Genomic DNA, 16,166 nt, shown 5'->3' with positions numbered 1-16,166 from the left:
GTGTTAGTCTGTATTCGCAAAAAGAAAAGGAGTACTTGTGGCACCTTAGAGACTAACCAATTTATTTGAGCATAAGCTTTCGTTAGCTACAGCTCACTTCATCGGATGCATACTGTGCAAACTGCTTTCAGTGAAGTCAATGGAGAAATGGTAACGGAATAAATCAGGTGCACTTTAAAATCCCACCCTTAGTCTTCCATCGTGCTGCCTAATTCCCCAGTTTCATTGCATCCTTTTCAAGTGTCTCACAAGCTGCTTAGTTTTGTGCCACTAACAAGCAGAGGTGACTACTCCATGGGTGCTCCGCCTTGGAGTACCCACGGAAAAAAAAATTAGTGGGTGCTTAGGATCCACTGGCAGCAAGCACCCCTCTCTCCCCCAGCGCCTCCCGCCCACTAGTGGCCCCACTGATCAACTCCTCTCCCTCCCTCCGTCCCTCCCAGTGACTCCTGCCCTCTGTGATCAGCTGTTTTGCAGAGTGCAGGAGGTGCTGAGAGGAAGCGGGAGGAGCGGAGAAGGGGCATGCATGGGAGAGGGGGAGGAATTGGGCGGGAAGAGGTGGGGTGTGGGCAGAGTGGGTGCAGGAAGAGGCAGGGCAGGGGTGGGGTCTTGAGGAAAGGGGTGGAGTGGGGGCAGGGCCTTGGGGGAAGGGGTAAAACATGACCATGAGATCTATATCAACTTCCTGGCCAATGAAGCAGAGGACAGCCTAAAGTACAACAATCTGCATCCTGTCTACAGGGTCATCACACTCCTGACTGGCAGCCATAAACAACCTTCTAACATCCCCATCACAAAACCAGGCAACTCACTCTGCTCTTTGATGGACAAGTCCTGGACAGAAGGACAACACATTATGAAAGCATACTCAACTATTCACCTGCTGACAACCGTCCAGAGCCATGTCACTTGGCAAACCACATGGCTGCAGACACTGGGATGAAAAGACAGTTACCTACCTTTCCATAACTGTTGTTCTTTGAGATGTGTTACTCGTGGCCATTCCATTCCAGGTGTGCGTGCGCCCACATATGCAGTTGTCCCAGATTTTTGCCTTAGCATTATCTGCTGGGTCAGCAGTTGTGCCCCCTTGAGTGCCATGCTCATGTGGTGGTATATCAGGCGCCGCTGACCCTATGCACTTTCAGTTCCTTCTTGCCAGCAACTCCGACAGAGGGGCAGGAGGGCGGGTAATGAAATGGACATGGGCAACACATCTCGAAGAACAACAGTTACGAAAAGGTAGGTAACCATTTTTTCTTCTTTGAGTGCTTGCTCATATCAATTCCATTCTAGGTGACTCACAAGCAGTGCCAATGGAAGTGGACTCAGTGTCTCAAGGTTACACCCTGCAAGACCGTGAACTCTATCTCCAGCACCCATCAGTCTAAGCTGACTCGCAACCAGGCCGAACGGTACGGATGAAGATGGTTGATGAAAGAATGGGGTGGATCCTGGGAGGTGACTGGGGCATCACTCTCGACTGCACCCTCAAAACATATGCTTCTGGCCCCTTAGGTGCTTTGCTGCGCCAAGCTGTGCAGGTGAGACTGCCAAGACCTAGGCAGCGGGTGATGATGACCAGAACTGCTTTCTTGCAGACTGCAGCGTATGCATGCCCAATGAACAAAGGGTGGCCCAAGTGTCCTTCAACCCATGCAGCTTTGCATCTGTTTGCTCTGAGAAAAGACCGATCCCATGGAATGGGAGGTCTTGGATCAAGGTCTACATCTTTTGGGAGAGGCCGGCAGTCTGAAACCAGGAGCTGTGTCTCATAACCACCTGCAGCGACCACCTTAGCCGCCATCTCCCAAGCCATTTGAAGGGAGCACTGAGCCACTGTGGTGCCCTCCTCCACCAGGGTGCCGAATTCTTGGGCCAAGCCCTGAGGGAGTGACTCCTTGAACTTATGGCGGGAGTCCCATAAGTTAAAATTGTATCTCTCTAGGAGGGACTGATGGTTCGCCATGCAGAATTGCAGGCTGACAGGTGAATAAATTTTCCTCCCAAACAGGTCCAATCTTTTGGCCTCTTTCTTTTGGGGGTCGAACTGGTATGTCTTGCTTATCCTTTTCATTGGCTGCAGAGATCACCAGTGAGCCCCAGGGAGGGTGGATGTAAAGGTACTCAAACCCTTTGGCTGGGACAAAGTATTTCTTTTCTGCCCTTTTTGAGGTGGGAAGGATGGATGAGGGAGTTTGCCAGAGGGCCTTGGCAATCTTGAGGACATCGTCATGCACTAGTAGTGCGACACAGGCTGGGGTAGCTGCTGACAGGACATTAAACAAGGTGTCTGCCTGTTCAGCCATTTTCTCCACCCCCAGGCTCAAGTTCTTGGTCACCCGATGAAGAATGGCCTGGTGTTCTTTAAAACTGTCTGTCAGGCTGGCCCTCGCAACCACCTGGTCTGGGGATGAAGATGATGACTGTACTGCCGGGGGAGGCCCTGGGGCATCTTCTCCTGTGGGGGAAGGGAGGCTTAGGGGTAGGTGCAGGCTCCTCTGTTTTGATGTCCAAGCGTGCCTTGTGCACCAAGCCCAGTGCCGTCCGTGTTGCCAGCTGTTGCGCTGAGGCACTGGCCGATGAGCGGTGTGAAGGGGGCATCACCATGACCGGTACTCCCCATGTACTTCAATAAGGCCACAGCGCTGGCCACAACGCTGGCCACTGGCCGTTCTGTCAGGGCGGCACAGTTGATGTTGACGTGGCTTCAGGCCCATTCGCACCGGTCAAGTGTAGGCGAAGGGCTGAACTGTCCTTCTGTGCCAGAGGAATCGCCTTCTGGTGACCACGGTGGAGCCGTTGATGCCTGAGTCTGTCTGCTGACCATCGCCGTCGGAGACAGCTGTCAAGGGGACCAAGATGCAATGGGGAGCACTCCCACAGAGCAGGCAACCTAGACCTGCACCGAGAGGATGATGGGTGGGAGGGTGAATGGTGCCAGTAGTACGGAGAACAGTGTCTCCCTCTAGGTGATCCAGGTCAAGATGGCGGGGACCATGATCGCGGTGCCAGTGACCGAGAGCAAGCCCCAGAGGATCTGGGCTGTGACTCCGGCAATCTGCAGCGTGAAGGTGAAGAGCGTTGCTTTGTCTTGGGGGATTGGCAGTGCTCCACTGCCCCCTGAGAGGTCTTAGCGGCTGGCTTGCCCACACTGGGAGCCTTTGCTGATTCCTGAGGCATGTGTTGCGTTGATGGCATGAGTGGAGGCCTTTGCTCTCTCAGTGCTGGGGGAGCTTCTGAAGGTGTCAGTGCCATTAGGAGTTTAGGTTCCACGCCGCTCCTAGGAGTTAGTGGTGGACCTTTCAAGGGCTAAAGGCCCCAACTGGGGAGGCACGAATGTGTGGCTGTGGAGTGGCCGGGTAGCCCAAAGTGGATCTCTTGCCTGATGACCCATGGCCCTTCTTGCCTGGTGTTGGGGAGCCTTGCTTCCTAGCCTTCTATTTGGGCACCAGCAAAGGGGGAATGGTGACGAGCGGAGCACTGCACACCGAGGCAGATGAGTACTCAATGAGTCCTGGTGGGACGGCATGGAAGCCGGCTGAAGGGCAGACTGCACAAGGAGAGCCCGTAAATGAATATCCCGCTCCTTCTGCGTGCAGGGTTTAAAGTTTTTACAAATACAGTGTTCATCTCTCAGGTGTGATTCCTCCAAGCACTTGAGGCAGCTGCAATGGGGGTCACTTACAGGCATAGGCCTGTTGCAGTCTACGCAGGACTTAAACCCAGCCCAGGGTGAAGTCCCTGCTAGGACTCTTAACTGCAAACTACACTTAACAACTATTTAACACTAACTACTATAAACAAACTATTTATAAGGCCCTAAGGCTCGAAGTCAGTAAAGACAAAAACTGCTAGCCCTTGGTATGCAAGGAAAGGCGTTCCGACTAACCACCACGAGAGACAAGAAGGAACTGATCGGGCGTAGGGTTGGTGGTGCCTGATATACCTGTGCACGAATGCAACACCACTGCCAACCCTACGGATACCGCTAAGACAAAAATCTCCAATGACCACGCACATAGGCGCGCGCACTTCGAATGGAATTGACATGACCAAGCCCTCTAAAAAGAACACAAAACCTTTGTCACTCAAGAAAGTATGAAAGGTCAGTCAATGGTTCCGCGCGAGCTGCTCAAGGTACCTTGGAACCAGTAACCACTGGCATGTTCTTAAAATGTGGGCATCAGGCAAAATACCAGCAGAATGGAAAACGGCATCATAGTGTCCCTGTACAAGGGCAAAGGATCTCACATCAAATGTGGCAGCTACAGGCCAATCTCATTGCTATTGGTCCCTAGAAAGGTCTTTGTTCACGTTTGTCTTGGTGGGATGCAGCCACTCCTTAACAAACATTGTCCTCCACAGAAATCAGTTTTCCCTGTTGGGTGGTTGACCATAGACTCCATCCTTACCTCTGGCTTCTGGCTGATCTGCACTGAAAATTTAACCACTCACTCCATTTGACATATAACAACATCAGAGCAGCTTCTGATTAGGTGATATGTCAGCACTTTTCCTCGCCCTGAAAGGAGCTGGCTTTCCAGATGTTTAGATAAATCTGGTGTGCAGTCGTCACACTGGTATTGGTGCCAAGTGTGTGTAGTGGTTCACAGCTTTCTCCATGTTTCTACATGACCCCAGGTATGTGGCAGGGATGCATTCTCTCCCCAGCATTATTCTGTGAAGCTATCAACTGGATATTGGGACTTGCCGCTTCACATGTCAGAATCAAGGTGGGTCAAGAAGTTTTCACTGACCAAGACTACACCAACGATGCTGCCCTGCTAGTGGAGAAATCAGAGAATTTCAGCTCTGCCTTCCAAGATGTTGTCTCCACTATGGGGTTGAATGCCTCATGGCATGAATCTTGGAGCTGGGCCACCAGAACCACTGGTGCAGGTGGAATTGTCTATTATATTGAGTGTTGATGAGTTCATTTAGCTAGGCTACAGGCAGCGTCCAAATATTTGCAGCAAACTGGATGTTCTTTGATGAAAATATCATGCAGCCTACTGCATGAAGTACATGTCTCACTTATGGAAGCAAAAATGTCTGAGACTTGGGGTACGTCTATACTACACACGCTGTAGTGTAGACCAACGGTTCTCAACCTGAACCCCTGAGCAGCATGCAGCCCAAATAGCACATAGCTGCGGCCCAGCTGTGTTCTAAAAATATTCAAAATTTGCCACTCTGGGCTGGCAGGGAGCGGGGCTAGCTGAGTGGGAGACCTCGTCTGGCACCCTGCTGGAGTGCTCCTGCCAGCAGGGGGCTGGTGAGTGCTGCATGGTGGCAGGTTGCGGGAGAGTGCGTCTCTGGGCAGGCTAGGAGAGGGCTCTGGGCAGTGAAGGGGTGGGGGGCACTGGGAACTAGGGGTTTGTGGGGGTGCTGCAGCACCCCCAGGTCTTATGTGGGGCTCCGTTTCTGGCCCTGCACCTCAGGTACTGGCTGCTGGCCCGCACCAGGCACTTTGATCCTGGCCTGGCACTGGAGGTCCCAACCGCCTGCCTGGCGCGGTGGGATCCAGGTCCCAGCTGCCGGCTGCCTGGCCCTGGGTGGCGGTGTCCTGGCAGTCGACTGCCCAGCCGTGGGTGGTAGGGTCCCAGCTGCCAGCTGCCCAGCCCCTGACAGCAGGGTCCCGACTGTGAGATCCGGCTGCCCAGCCCTGCACTGTGGTCCAGTGTCCAGCTGCCCAGTTCCGTGTTCAGCTTCTGGTCCTACTCTGTGGAGGGGTCTCTGGGCAGGGGTTGCTGGGCACAGGGGAATGTGGGAGGTTGGGGGGAGGGAGGGAGGGCTCTGTGGTTCTTAACCTGTGGCCTGCAGCCCACAATGATAAAAAGGTTGAGAACCACTGGTGTAGACACTACAGTGACGTAAGGCGTTCTTCTGTTGCTGCAGAAAATCCTCCTCTCCGAGAGGCAGTGGCTAGGTTGATAGAATTCTTCCATTGACCTAGTGCTGTCTACACTAGGCTTAGGTCATCTTAACAATGTCTGTCAACAGTGTGAACTTTTCACACTCTGTGCAATGTAGCTAAGCTAACCTAACTGTAGGCCTGAAAGCCTGATCCATAGACTATAGTCAATTACCCCAGCCAGGCAGCCGGGACCATAGACCGTGTAATTGCTCAAGCCCACACCTAGGGGGCGTGGGCTATAGACTATTGCCGTTCACCTCAGGCAGGAGGCCTGGGCTACTGGCTGACTGGTTGTTTGCTTAATTGTCCTCTGAAGGTTTGAACTGCTATTGTGCAATTGCACAGCTGCATTCCAGGCTGCCTGACCAACTCCCCAGTGCCACCAGAGGCGGCACCTGGGCCCTGAGAGGTAAGAAGCTTACACTAACTTTCTAGTATAGACCAGCCCAAACTTCAGGATATCTCAAAACCTGTGTACTACCTCTATATACGGATCAGAAACCTAGACCTATAGGCAGACTTGAAGCACCTAAAGACACTCCATATGCACTGTTAGTGCCAAATCCTAAGCATACACTTGTTTGACTTTGTGTGAAATGTCATAATCTTGCAGAGATCTGGCCTTCCTTTAATTACTCATTACATTGAAAAGCAGCATTCCATACTTTTCAGCCATGACGTCAGGATGAACAAAAACACCCAAGCACAGTGTGCGATCAATCTCTCTATTGATGTGCAAAGGGGTGCATGCCTTGACCCTACCTAGCACTGCCCCCAAGTATTCATGGATTTGCAGGATTGAGCCAGATCTTGGAATTTCACTACATGATGCCTGGTGATGCAACAGTTCTCAGTAGGCTGATGCAACAGTTCTCAGTAGGGTATACATGTTTGATGATGGTAAATGTTTGCAACATCAGAAGCTAATATTTTATTTTTATTAAAAAAGAAACATCTCTTTGCATGGCATAAAATCTTTGTCACTTCAAAACAAAATTCCTTAGGTGTTAACACAACAAGTTATTTAAATTTATTAGATTAACAAAGTAACTGAACTTTTTTTTATACAGACAGGCCATAATATACAAAAATCAGAGCCTACATTTAGGCTACTAAGCCATTTTGTAGATACCTAAGTGCTTTTGAAATTCCCAGCTTGAACGTTTTAGGAGTACAAGTCCCATTGACTTCAAATGGCTGATGGAGCATAGCTCGGTCAAAGCACTTCTGTTTTCTTGACTTGTGGAGGTTCAATACATCTAAAGCTGATGTTGGTTGCAAATAGGCCATGGGCTATTTGTTTATCAATTATTGTGTTTGTGTTGTTCTTGCAGTAAGGATTTGAATAAGACTCTGGAATTGTCTTTTCAGTTCAGATCAGCATTTTTCATTACAGCTACGAATTTCCAGTAAGAAACTTCTTAATAGAAAAAAATCTGTATAAATTCTGAATTTTGCTAACAACCAGGAAGCTAATTAAGAAAATTAGTGCAGAACATCGATTTTTGCAATGTAAGGTTATAAAATGGGAAGAAAGAACTAGCAACATGTAAATCAAAAATCTGATTTCAACTAAAAATCGTGTTTTAAATTTAAAAAATAATTTAATTTTTTGTAAATAATCATTTTTATCCATCTTGCAATTTATCTCCACTATGATAAACAACCATTAATTGTTATTTTTCTGCTGTTTAGCCATTTCTTATTCCAGAAGAGGATTTTGTACGTAAGCCAGTATTTCTTATTTTCTTATTAGTCTTTTGAGAAGGAACTTGCCATAAATGATTTAGATCTTCAAGGAATTATCATCTAGCAGATTCTCTTTGCCAATTATTTTTATTACATGTTTCAAATAGCCAGCCTGTTACAGAGACACAAGTTACTTTTACAGAAAGTGTGCTAGTTTGACTCAATCCATTTACATTAATTTAAATGTTGTTTTATTATGCTTTTACGTTTATTATCAAATGGAGTACTAGACCATTATTTTACACTCCGTTATTGTAGACTAGCATTTCCACTTAACAACTCCCAGTACAAATAATCCAAACCCAAATGTTTTAATTATCGCATGTATTAGTTGTTACTTTCACACAAGACAAGTAAGTGAAACAGAACGTATAAGAGGGTATAAATGAAATCTATCATAAAAATAAATAGTCAATGCTAAACCTAAGGCCATTTAAGCTTCAGAAACCTTAGAAGTAATTTTTGCTTGATTATAGCCTCATTTCATAATAATCAGTGGTTTGAACTTCCATCTATTTCCACAGCTACACAGCCTACAATAGATGCATGGATCCTTATCTTTCTAAAATATAGGGAATTTGTAGGTCAACCTTTCAGTGTAATTCATTTTGTAAAGACTACTGATTAGTGAAATAATATTTACCATTTTCATCCTGACCACTAGCTTCTGGTGTGCCTTGTCTCTGGTCCTCCTCAGGTGCTTCAGGATAAATAACAGCTGTATCTTCCTGTTGAAGGAATTCTTCAACATTGGGGTCATGATTTTGTTCATTTTCTACTTCGGAATCACCTTCATCTTCTTTTACTAAAATGAAAAAAAAAGCTTTGTTAATGGAATTTCAATGTCACATGAAAATATTTTAAAATAATACATAAATGACAGTAATATTTTGCACTTCTATAGCATCTTCCATTCAAGGATCCCAGTGCACTTCACAAATATTAATTAAGTCTTAGGTTAAGCCCTGTGAGATAAAAGAGTTTTAGCCCAGTTTTACAAACAGAGAAACTGTGGCATAGTTAAGTTAAAAGGACACCAACTTAAACAAAATCAAAGTTCATCTGTATAATGTTTCACTGTTTTCCTTTCAGGCTCAGTTATTTAGTCAGTCACTGTCCCCGGTCCGTATTTGTCTTTCACAAAGCAATTGGGGGAAGAAATAGGAAAATGTAGTTGTAAAACCACAAAAATTAGCAAGCAGAGTTAGAGGAATGTGTCTTAAACTATTTTTAGATTTTGACTAGATTTCAAGTTGGCAGTGTCTCTAAGAGATTTTGCTCAATATCACACAAAGTCTGTATCAAAACCAGGCATTGCATGTGGATTTCCTGCCGTCCTGTCCTTCACTTAATTCATAAGACTATTCTCCTCCATGAAAGGAAATGCATACTCTTTTTTCAACATGTTTAACACACTGGGGTAAGCTGAAAACAGCAGTTGAACAGATAAGACTTAATTAATTTCTAAATAGGCACATTCAGAGGAAACCACTCAAAGCCTGCCTATTTGGAACAACAATCAATTCCACTGCACTAGTTGGACCCAGGATTTGCCTTAAAAAGTGTACAGACTGAAAAGAAATCCCCTACAGGTAGCAATTATCAAGACCTCCCTTCAAACCACTAAATGTTGGCATTATGTTTTTATTTCCCATTGTGGATTCCCTTCCTGAATGGTTTCTCCATCTTCAGACTCATAGAAGATAATACAAAAGTTAAAAATTAGGACAATTTTTTTTTAAAGTCCTAACTTTGTCCATGTTAGGCTCCTTTCTTCAACTTAACTTTTCCAAAATCTTGGGATAAAATGATGGATTCTTGATCATGACTGAGTGATTCTATTCTGAATGGCACTTGCCATTCCTTCAGCTTCTTTGGGTCCTGCAATTGCAAGGCTGAATTTGTTCAAGACACAATTTTTAACTATATTTAAAGTTTGTTCATTACTGCAAACCTGTAGGACATATTCATGCAGATTTTCATTGAAAGCATGCTTCCTGGCTGAAATGCAGTAAGCTTGAGAGTTTGAGTAGCTTGTTCACCAGCGTTTGGCCATGGATTTCAAACAAACAGTTTTCTCTGGATCTTATTAGTACTGTTCCAAATCATCTAGGTTTAAACTTGGCACAATCAATGATCAACTTAATTTGTTTTTCATTAAAACTGTATTTCACTATTAGCAAAAGCACAGTTAAATATTTTACATAATCTATAGCACGACAAATATTTGTGAGTAAATATTCATGGAGTTTATACTTACTGCCATGAAATGCATTCTATGAAAGCTTTGACTGTAAATTACTATCCTATACTTCATTCTCAGTTATTAATGTGGAACATATTTTTAATAAGAAGGTAAAGCTTTACCATTTGTCTCACAGTGTGAAGTCTCATACTGGTCTTCCTGTTTTAAAATCCAAGCGCTAGATTCTATTTATGACATGGGACAGTTTTCACCATACACACTGTAAAGTAGTTCTTTGTTCTCTTTGGTACTGACTGTATGGTTAAAATATGTATACCAAGATTCAAAAAATGCAAACATATTTCTGAATAATCCTACATTTTTGTATGGTTCAGGGGTGGCCAAACTTACTGACCCTTTGAGCCGCATATGACAATCTTCAGGAGTTCAAGAGCCAGGAGGCACCTGCCGGGGCTCAAGGCTTCAGCCCCGGTGGAGATGCCTGCTGAGGCTTGGGGCTCCAGCCTTGCTCCTGCTGGAGCTCCATGCCCCAGCAGGTATGCCCTGCAGGGCTGAAGCCATGAGACCCCCCTCCTGCTGTGTAGAAGCCCCTAACCCACCACCCCGCTGCAAGGCAGAGGCCCTGAGCTCCACCCCCTAAGTCTGGTAGGTGGACAATTGGGAAGCGGTGGGCGGGGAGCGGGGAGGAGAGCTCCACGAGCCGCACTTTAACTGTAAAAGAGCCATTTCTGGCTCGCAAGCCACCCTGGTATAATACTTATCACTGTGCTATCTAAGTACTGACCAATAAGCATATATCTTAATTTATCTGACCATTTAAAAATAGTATATAGATTCTCTTAAATTATACAGTGATTATTTTCAACATTACTGAAGAAAAATATAGTAATATAGTAAGAAAAAGGAGTTGTGCATTTTCTAGCATAGTACTGAAGATGAAGACACACATTCTATTTTATCTACTCTGTAATATTACTATTAACAGAAGAGTTAATAATGAGATATTAATTCTAGTTCATTTTAATGGCTATGGGTTTAGGCTCTGTCTAATGACCCATAGTAGCGCTCTATACTACCATGTGAAACACGAGTGAGAGTCCTCATCCTTTCCTTTCTCCTAAAGTCAGGCTAAGCTGCTGCAGAGGCACTGCAATTAGTCGCTTGGGGAAAGGGACTGCTTTGTGTCATTTGTCAGCAAAACTCAAGACTGAAGAGATCTAAAGGGAGCCCAGTCTAGTCTTCTTCACCAAGAACAGCGTTTGCAACTTACCACATCAAGTACAGGAGAGAAAGGCACTTTAAAAAGAAAGGTGAGGGGGAATCCTAAAAGATTTCCAGGGATATTAAATTATTCCAATCCCAAGAACATTCTATGGATACGGGGGACAGACTGTAGAATTTAACGAGACAAATACCTGTACATCCAGCTTCATCGGCTTGAGCTTCAGGCCCCAGGATTTCTTTTGTTTCTTTTCCATCTGAAATATAATATTGAAAAAGAGGAATAATTAACATTTTAAAATACCATTATCTTTCTTTGCATATTACAAAAGTTCCCTTATTTCTTAAACAAAAATTTCCATATTTTTCTAATGTTTGGGAAAATATATTTAAATCTCATACACTTGAAAAAATATGGATTCCTCATGATTTTAGCTGTATTGAGTTTCTCAGGTCATAAAGATTTTACTAGAAAAAGAAACTGCAATTTTAACAGAAGGCAAACATACAATACCAAAGTAATTACATATCCAAATAGGGTATTTTTGTAGTACAAGTATCTTTTTGGCAAGTACAAAGTGTGCTGCTTAGAATAAGAGGCAAGCAGTTTGTTCTTAGTATCTGAGTCACTAGATTATTGCTTTCAAAGGTTAATTTATTGTAAAATTAACACATTTGCTCTGCTTTTTCTAACTAGCAAAACCAGCAGATCATCAGTAATTACTCCAAAATTATTTTCAACAGTCTATCATGTAATACTGTATAATTACCTGCAGACATCTAGAGCCTATTAAACTTAGCCAAATAAAAATAATTATGAGAGTTCTTGCTAAGTTTGACTATTGAATTGAGAAAACAAGAAAATATTGGCACCGAATTAAAGCATATATTTCAGTTGTGTAAACCTGATTTTAAGTGTTTTACCAACTGCTTTCCTGTGTATTGGATTCACCAAACCATCACTTATACAAAAGTACTATTACTGACACCACTGCGTATCTCTGGGCAGTTGGATGGATGCCCTTAAAAGATGATTTATTGAAGGATTCACATATCTCTGCAAAATAGGACTGACTTAAAAATCATGATCTGACATCATTTCTTTATGTGCTGATTTTAAATCAGTTTTAAGACTGAGTCTAGGCATGGCACTAGATATGGTAAAATTGTTCTATGGGTCACAGCGTTCTCCACTCCATTTCAGAAGGGTGACCCTCTATACTGGAAGGTCACTTTCACTACCAGCCTCATATTTTCATCAAATATATATTGATGGTGGCCATCATTTATTGCTTCTGTCTACTGTTTTCTCTCTAGAAACAGGTTTCAGAGTAACAGCCGTGTTAATCTGTATTCGCAAAAAGAAAAGGAGGACTTGTGGCACCTTAGAGACGAACAACTTTATTTGAGCATAAGCTTTCGTGAGCTACAGCTCACTTCATCGGATGCACACTGTGGAAAATACAGAAGATGTTTGTTTTTATACACACAAAATCATGAAAAAATGGGTGTTTATTACTGCAAAAGGTTTTCTCTCCCCCCACCCCACTCTCCTGCTGGTAATAGCTTATATAAAGTGATCATTCTCCTTACAATGTGTATGATAATCAAAGTGTGGGGGGGAGAAAACCTGGATTTGTGCTGGAAATGGCCCATCTTGATTATCACACACATTGTAAGGTGAGTGATCACTTTACATAAGCTATTACCAGCAGGAGAGTGGGATGGGGGGAGAGAAACCCTTTTGTAGTGATAAACACCCATTTTTTCACGATTTGTGTGTATAAAAACAAACATCTTCTGTATTTTCCACAGTATGCATCCGATGAAGTGAGCTGTAGCTCACGAAAGCTTATGCTCAAATAAATTGGTTAGTCTCTAAGGTGCCACAAGTACTTCTTTTCTTCTCTAGAAACAGTGGCTTCAGATGGGGGCCTTTTAAGTGAAGCTTTTGCTGCTGAAGGAGTTAGAACAGCAGTCCTATACAAGAGTCCAAAATTCTTACATTAATTACAAATCTAGTATAGCACAGACACTGACAACTGAGGCTTGTGCACACACCTTCACCAACATGCCTCAACTCTTTGACTATTAACAAGAGAGACAATTAGTCCCAAAGGTTATGGTGGTTTTAAAATTTGGAGACGTGTCCAGTATGAACTTGTCTAAAGTTACCAACTCACTTTATACAGGCATTAAACATCTTTCAGTCAGTGACAACTTTCAGCCCATATTGATTTGAGCCAGTAGCGGGTAGTGAACATGAAAACCCACATATTCTACTATCTGTCCCTTGAGCCATCCAGTTGTCCAGTTCCCTTGTGTTCTGTGGTAGACAATGGCACTTCAGGAATGAGCAGTATAGTATGTGGAATGTTGATAAAAGCATCGTAACTTATACTTGCTATTGTAATCAATACATGCTCAACTATGGAATTCTTATTTAGTACAAGTTTTGGTATGAAATGCAGCGTGTGGATCTGAAGTCAGTGTCTATCTAAGCCCATCACAATCTATAGAATTTTCCAACCCAAAGGTCACATCAAACTTGAAATAATACCAAAAAGAGAAAAGAGCCAACTAGTTGCTCAAATATTTTTCAGCTGAACTTTTATTCAAGATTAATGCCAAATATGCTTTTCTAATTCAGGAATGATCCACTGATTTTAGGTACTGTATAAAAGCTTTAGAAATCTTTGGTTCTCTAAAAACAGAATACATCTTTATTCCAGGCAAGTACTTTTTTCACAATGCATAGTTATCCTGTGGAACTCACTGCCACATATAGCAAGTCCAAGAACTTAGAGGTATTCAAAAGAGGCAGCGGATCATTTATAGTATATGAATAATGAGAAAATCCACAGTTACATTAATTAGGACAAAAATACAAGTGCTTCAGAGAATATGGCAGCTGGTGGGGGTTAAATAGATTATTCTATAATTGTCCATTATGGGGATTCTAGCATGTTCCTCTATGTTCCTTTGGCACAATGGGACTCTCAACAATAAGAGTAAAGCTCACCCATGCAAGGAAACAGAATTTTCTCTGGGGTGCTCTGAGACTGTAGAGTGAACTCCCCCAGGAATGAAGGACCATCACAGATCTCATAGTTTTTTGCTCCAAGGGCAAGGTGCATTTATTTGACTTGGCCTTCTCTAAATATACACATTGCAATGTTTATTAATACATTTTAAAAAACACACTACCAAAACAAGACACTCCACTGCACATGTTTCTCCCTCTGGGGAAAAAATGAGAGAACAAATGAGACATGACAGATGCACTACTGGAAAGCACTCAGATACTACAATGATAAGCATGGCATAAAACCTGAATAGAATAGAACAGAAAAACATCTGGTCCTGTTCCCCTTTCAGATACAGGATACTAAACTAGATGAACTACTGATCTGATCTGGAATGACAATTCCTATGTTCTTACGCTCCCACAGAAGTGAGCTAAAAGTGTTGTAATCACATAACAAATGCTAGAATCCATAATTTGTAGTGGTTATTAAAAGAGCAAGGGCATACTACCTTTTTAATCAAGACAGAAGCCAATTTCTGCTTTACACATAACCTGAGGACTTCTAGGACTACTTTAAATTCCATTCTAAATAGGTCTTTCCAAAAGGAAAAGGATGACTAATTCTAACTACCCTAATAGTGGAGACAGTAGTAATGAAGACTGTCAGAAGTCTACAGAACTAATAGGTTAGAAAATATTCCTGCATTTGCAGATATTGTCACAAACAAGATATATAATTAAAGGAACACTGGAGTGCTTTAAATCTAGCTCTAATTTTGATCATCACCTTGAAAAGTCTTAGTCATAGACAAATCCATGTTTGGTTGGTCTGATCCAATCCACCAATGATAATTGTCCTGTGCTTCAAGTCCAAAATCTTTACATGCTGTAAATCCACTAGAACCAAATACTTAGTTTATTTAAAATAGCCCATACTACACAAAACTAGGTTTTCCCCTATAAAAAGGGCTCTTCATTAGGACAATGGGATATGCTGGAGAGGTGGGATTATTAATGTAGTTTACTGACTATTTATAACAATTTACAGCAAGTCCCTCTGGCTTCATAACAGGCAAAAATAATATTAGCCAAGATGATCCTGAGTAACTTAAGATTTCAGTGGCAACAGGATTTAATTTCACAGGAGGTAAAAAAAATTCCTAAATCTACTACTTTGTAAACTCTTCATGGTATGTATTACATCTTCCTGTGTGCTTGTACAGCACCTAGGGCCCTGATCCTGACTAGGCCTTTGGGCACTACCATAATACAATAAACAAACAGAGGTTCATCTTTCTTTTTTCTTCATGTAGGAAGGTATTCTGTGTCCTGAAGATACACAAATTTAACTCAGTCTTTGCATATCCCCCACAGTGTTAACCATGACATAGCAGATGTTTAATAAACAGAATATGTATTCTATATATTTTGTTATATTATTAGCCTTGCAACATATTTTGCAAACAAATATACAATCATTTTAATGACTCTGTAGTCATATATGTTCAGCAAAGGATAGCAACATCGGTGAACAGTTTACTTGCATTCTTGCATTCAGGAGTCGAGGACTATGCTGCAAACATAGACACTGAGGAGCAGAAAGGAGAAAAAGGATATCCAGTGCTAGGGAGAAGAATGCAAGACATTCTCTGATCCAATAGGAGTCAGAGTTCTGCTATCCAAGAGTGGTCTGGACTTAGTGCTAAAAGCCCCTTTAAATGTGACTTGCAGCGCTTTGACTAAAGGCTTTTTGGGCACCTTGCACTCATCTCATCCTAGATGAGGGCACCAGCACATGGGTCAGATCCTTGGCACGGTTCTACCTACTATTCCCATTCAAGTGACAGGCCAGGACATGGAATAGAATCACCATTGGTAGTGCAGATGAACAATCTCTTGCTATCTATAGATGAAGGGATAGTCATACTCTTGGATCTCACTGCAGCATTCAATATGGCTGATCATAGACTACTACAACCCAGCCTAAGAGAAGTACCAGAGGCTCAGGCAGAAGCTCTAAAATGGCGTGAAACATTTCTCAA

General features: G+C 43.1%; 1 protein-coding gene across 2 annotated transcripts in view; it reads right to left on the bottom strand.

The window, feature by feature from the left end:
* Positions 1–16,166, bottom strand: part of ZEB1 (zinc finger E-box binding homeobox 1) — a 209,422-nt gene that overhangs the window by 34,014 nt on the left and 159,242 nt on the right. For both annotated transcript variants that reach the window (XM_073334398.1, XM_073334399.1), the window contains exons 3-4: positions 11,291–11,353; positions 8,313–8,474 (exon numbers count right to left, since the gene is read on the bottom strand). In XM_073334398.1, coding sequence (XP_073190499.1) covers positions 8,313–8,474; positions 11,291–11,353 — 225 coding nt within the window. The remainder of the gene's footprint in view (positions 1–8,312; positions 8,475–11,290; positions 11,354–16,166) is intronic.

This window comes from Lepidochelys kempii, chromosome 2 (assembly GCF_965140285.1).
Source record: "Lepidochelys kempii isolate rLepKem1 chromosome 2, rLepKem1.hap1, whole genome shotgun sequence".
Taxonomy (NCBI): domain Eukaryota; kingdom Metazoa; phylum Chordata; order Testudines; family Cheloniidae; genus Lepidochelys; species Lepidochelys kempii.
The sequence above is the reverse complement of the archived record's forward strand: the minus strand, read 5'-3'. Positions and strand labels throughout refer to the sequence as shown.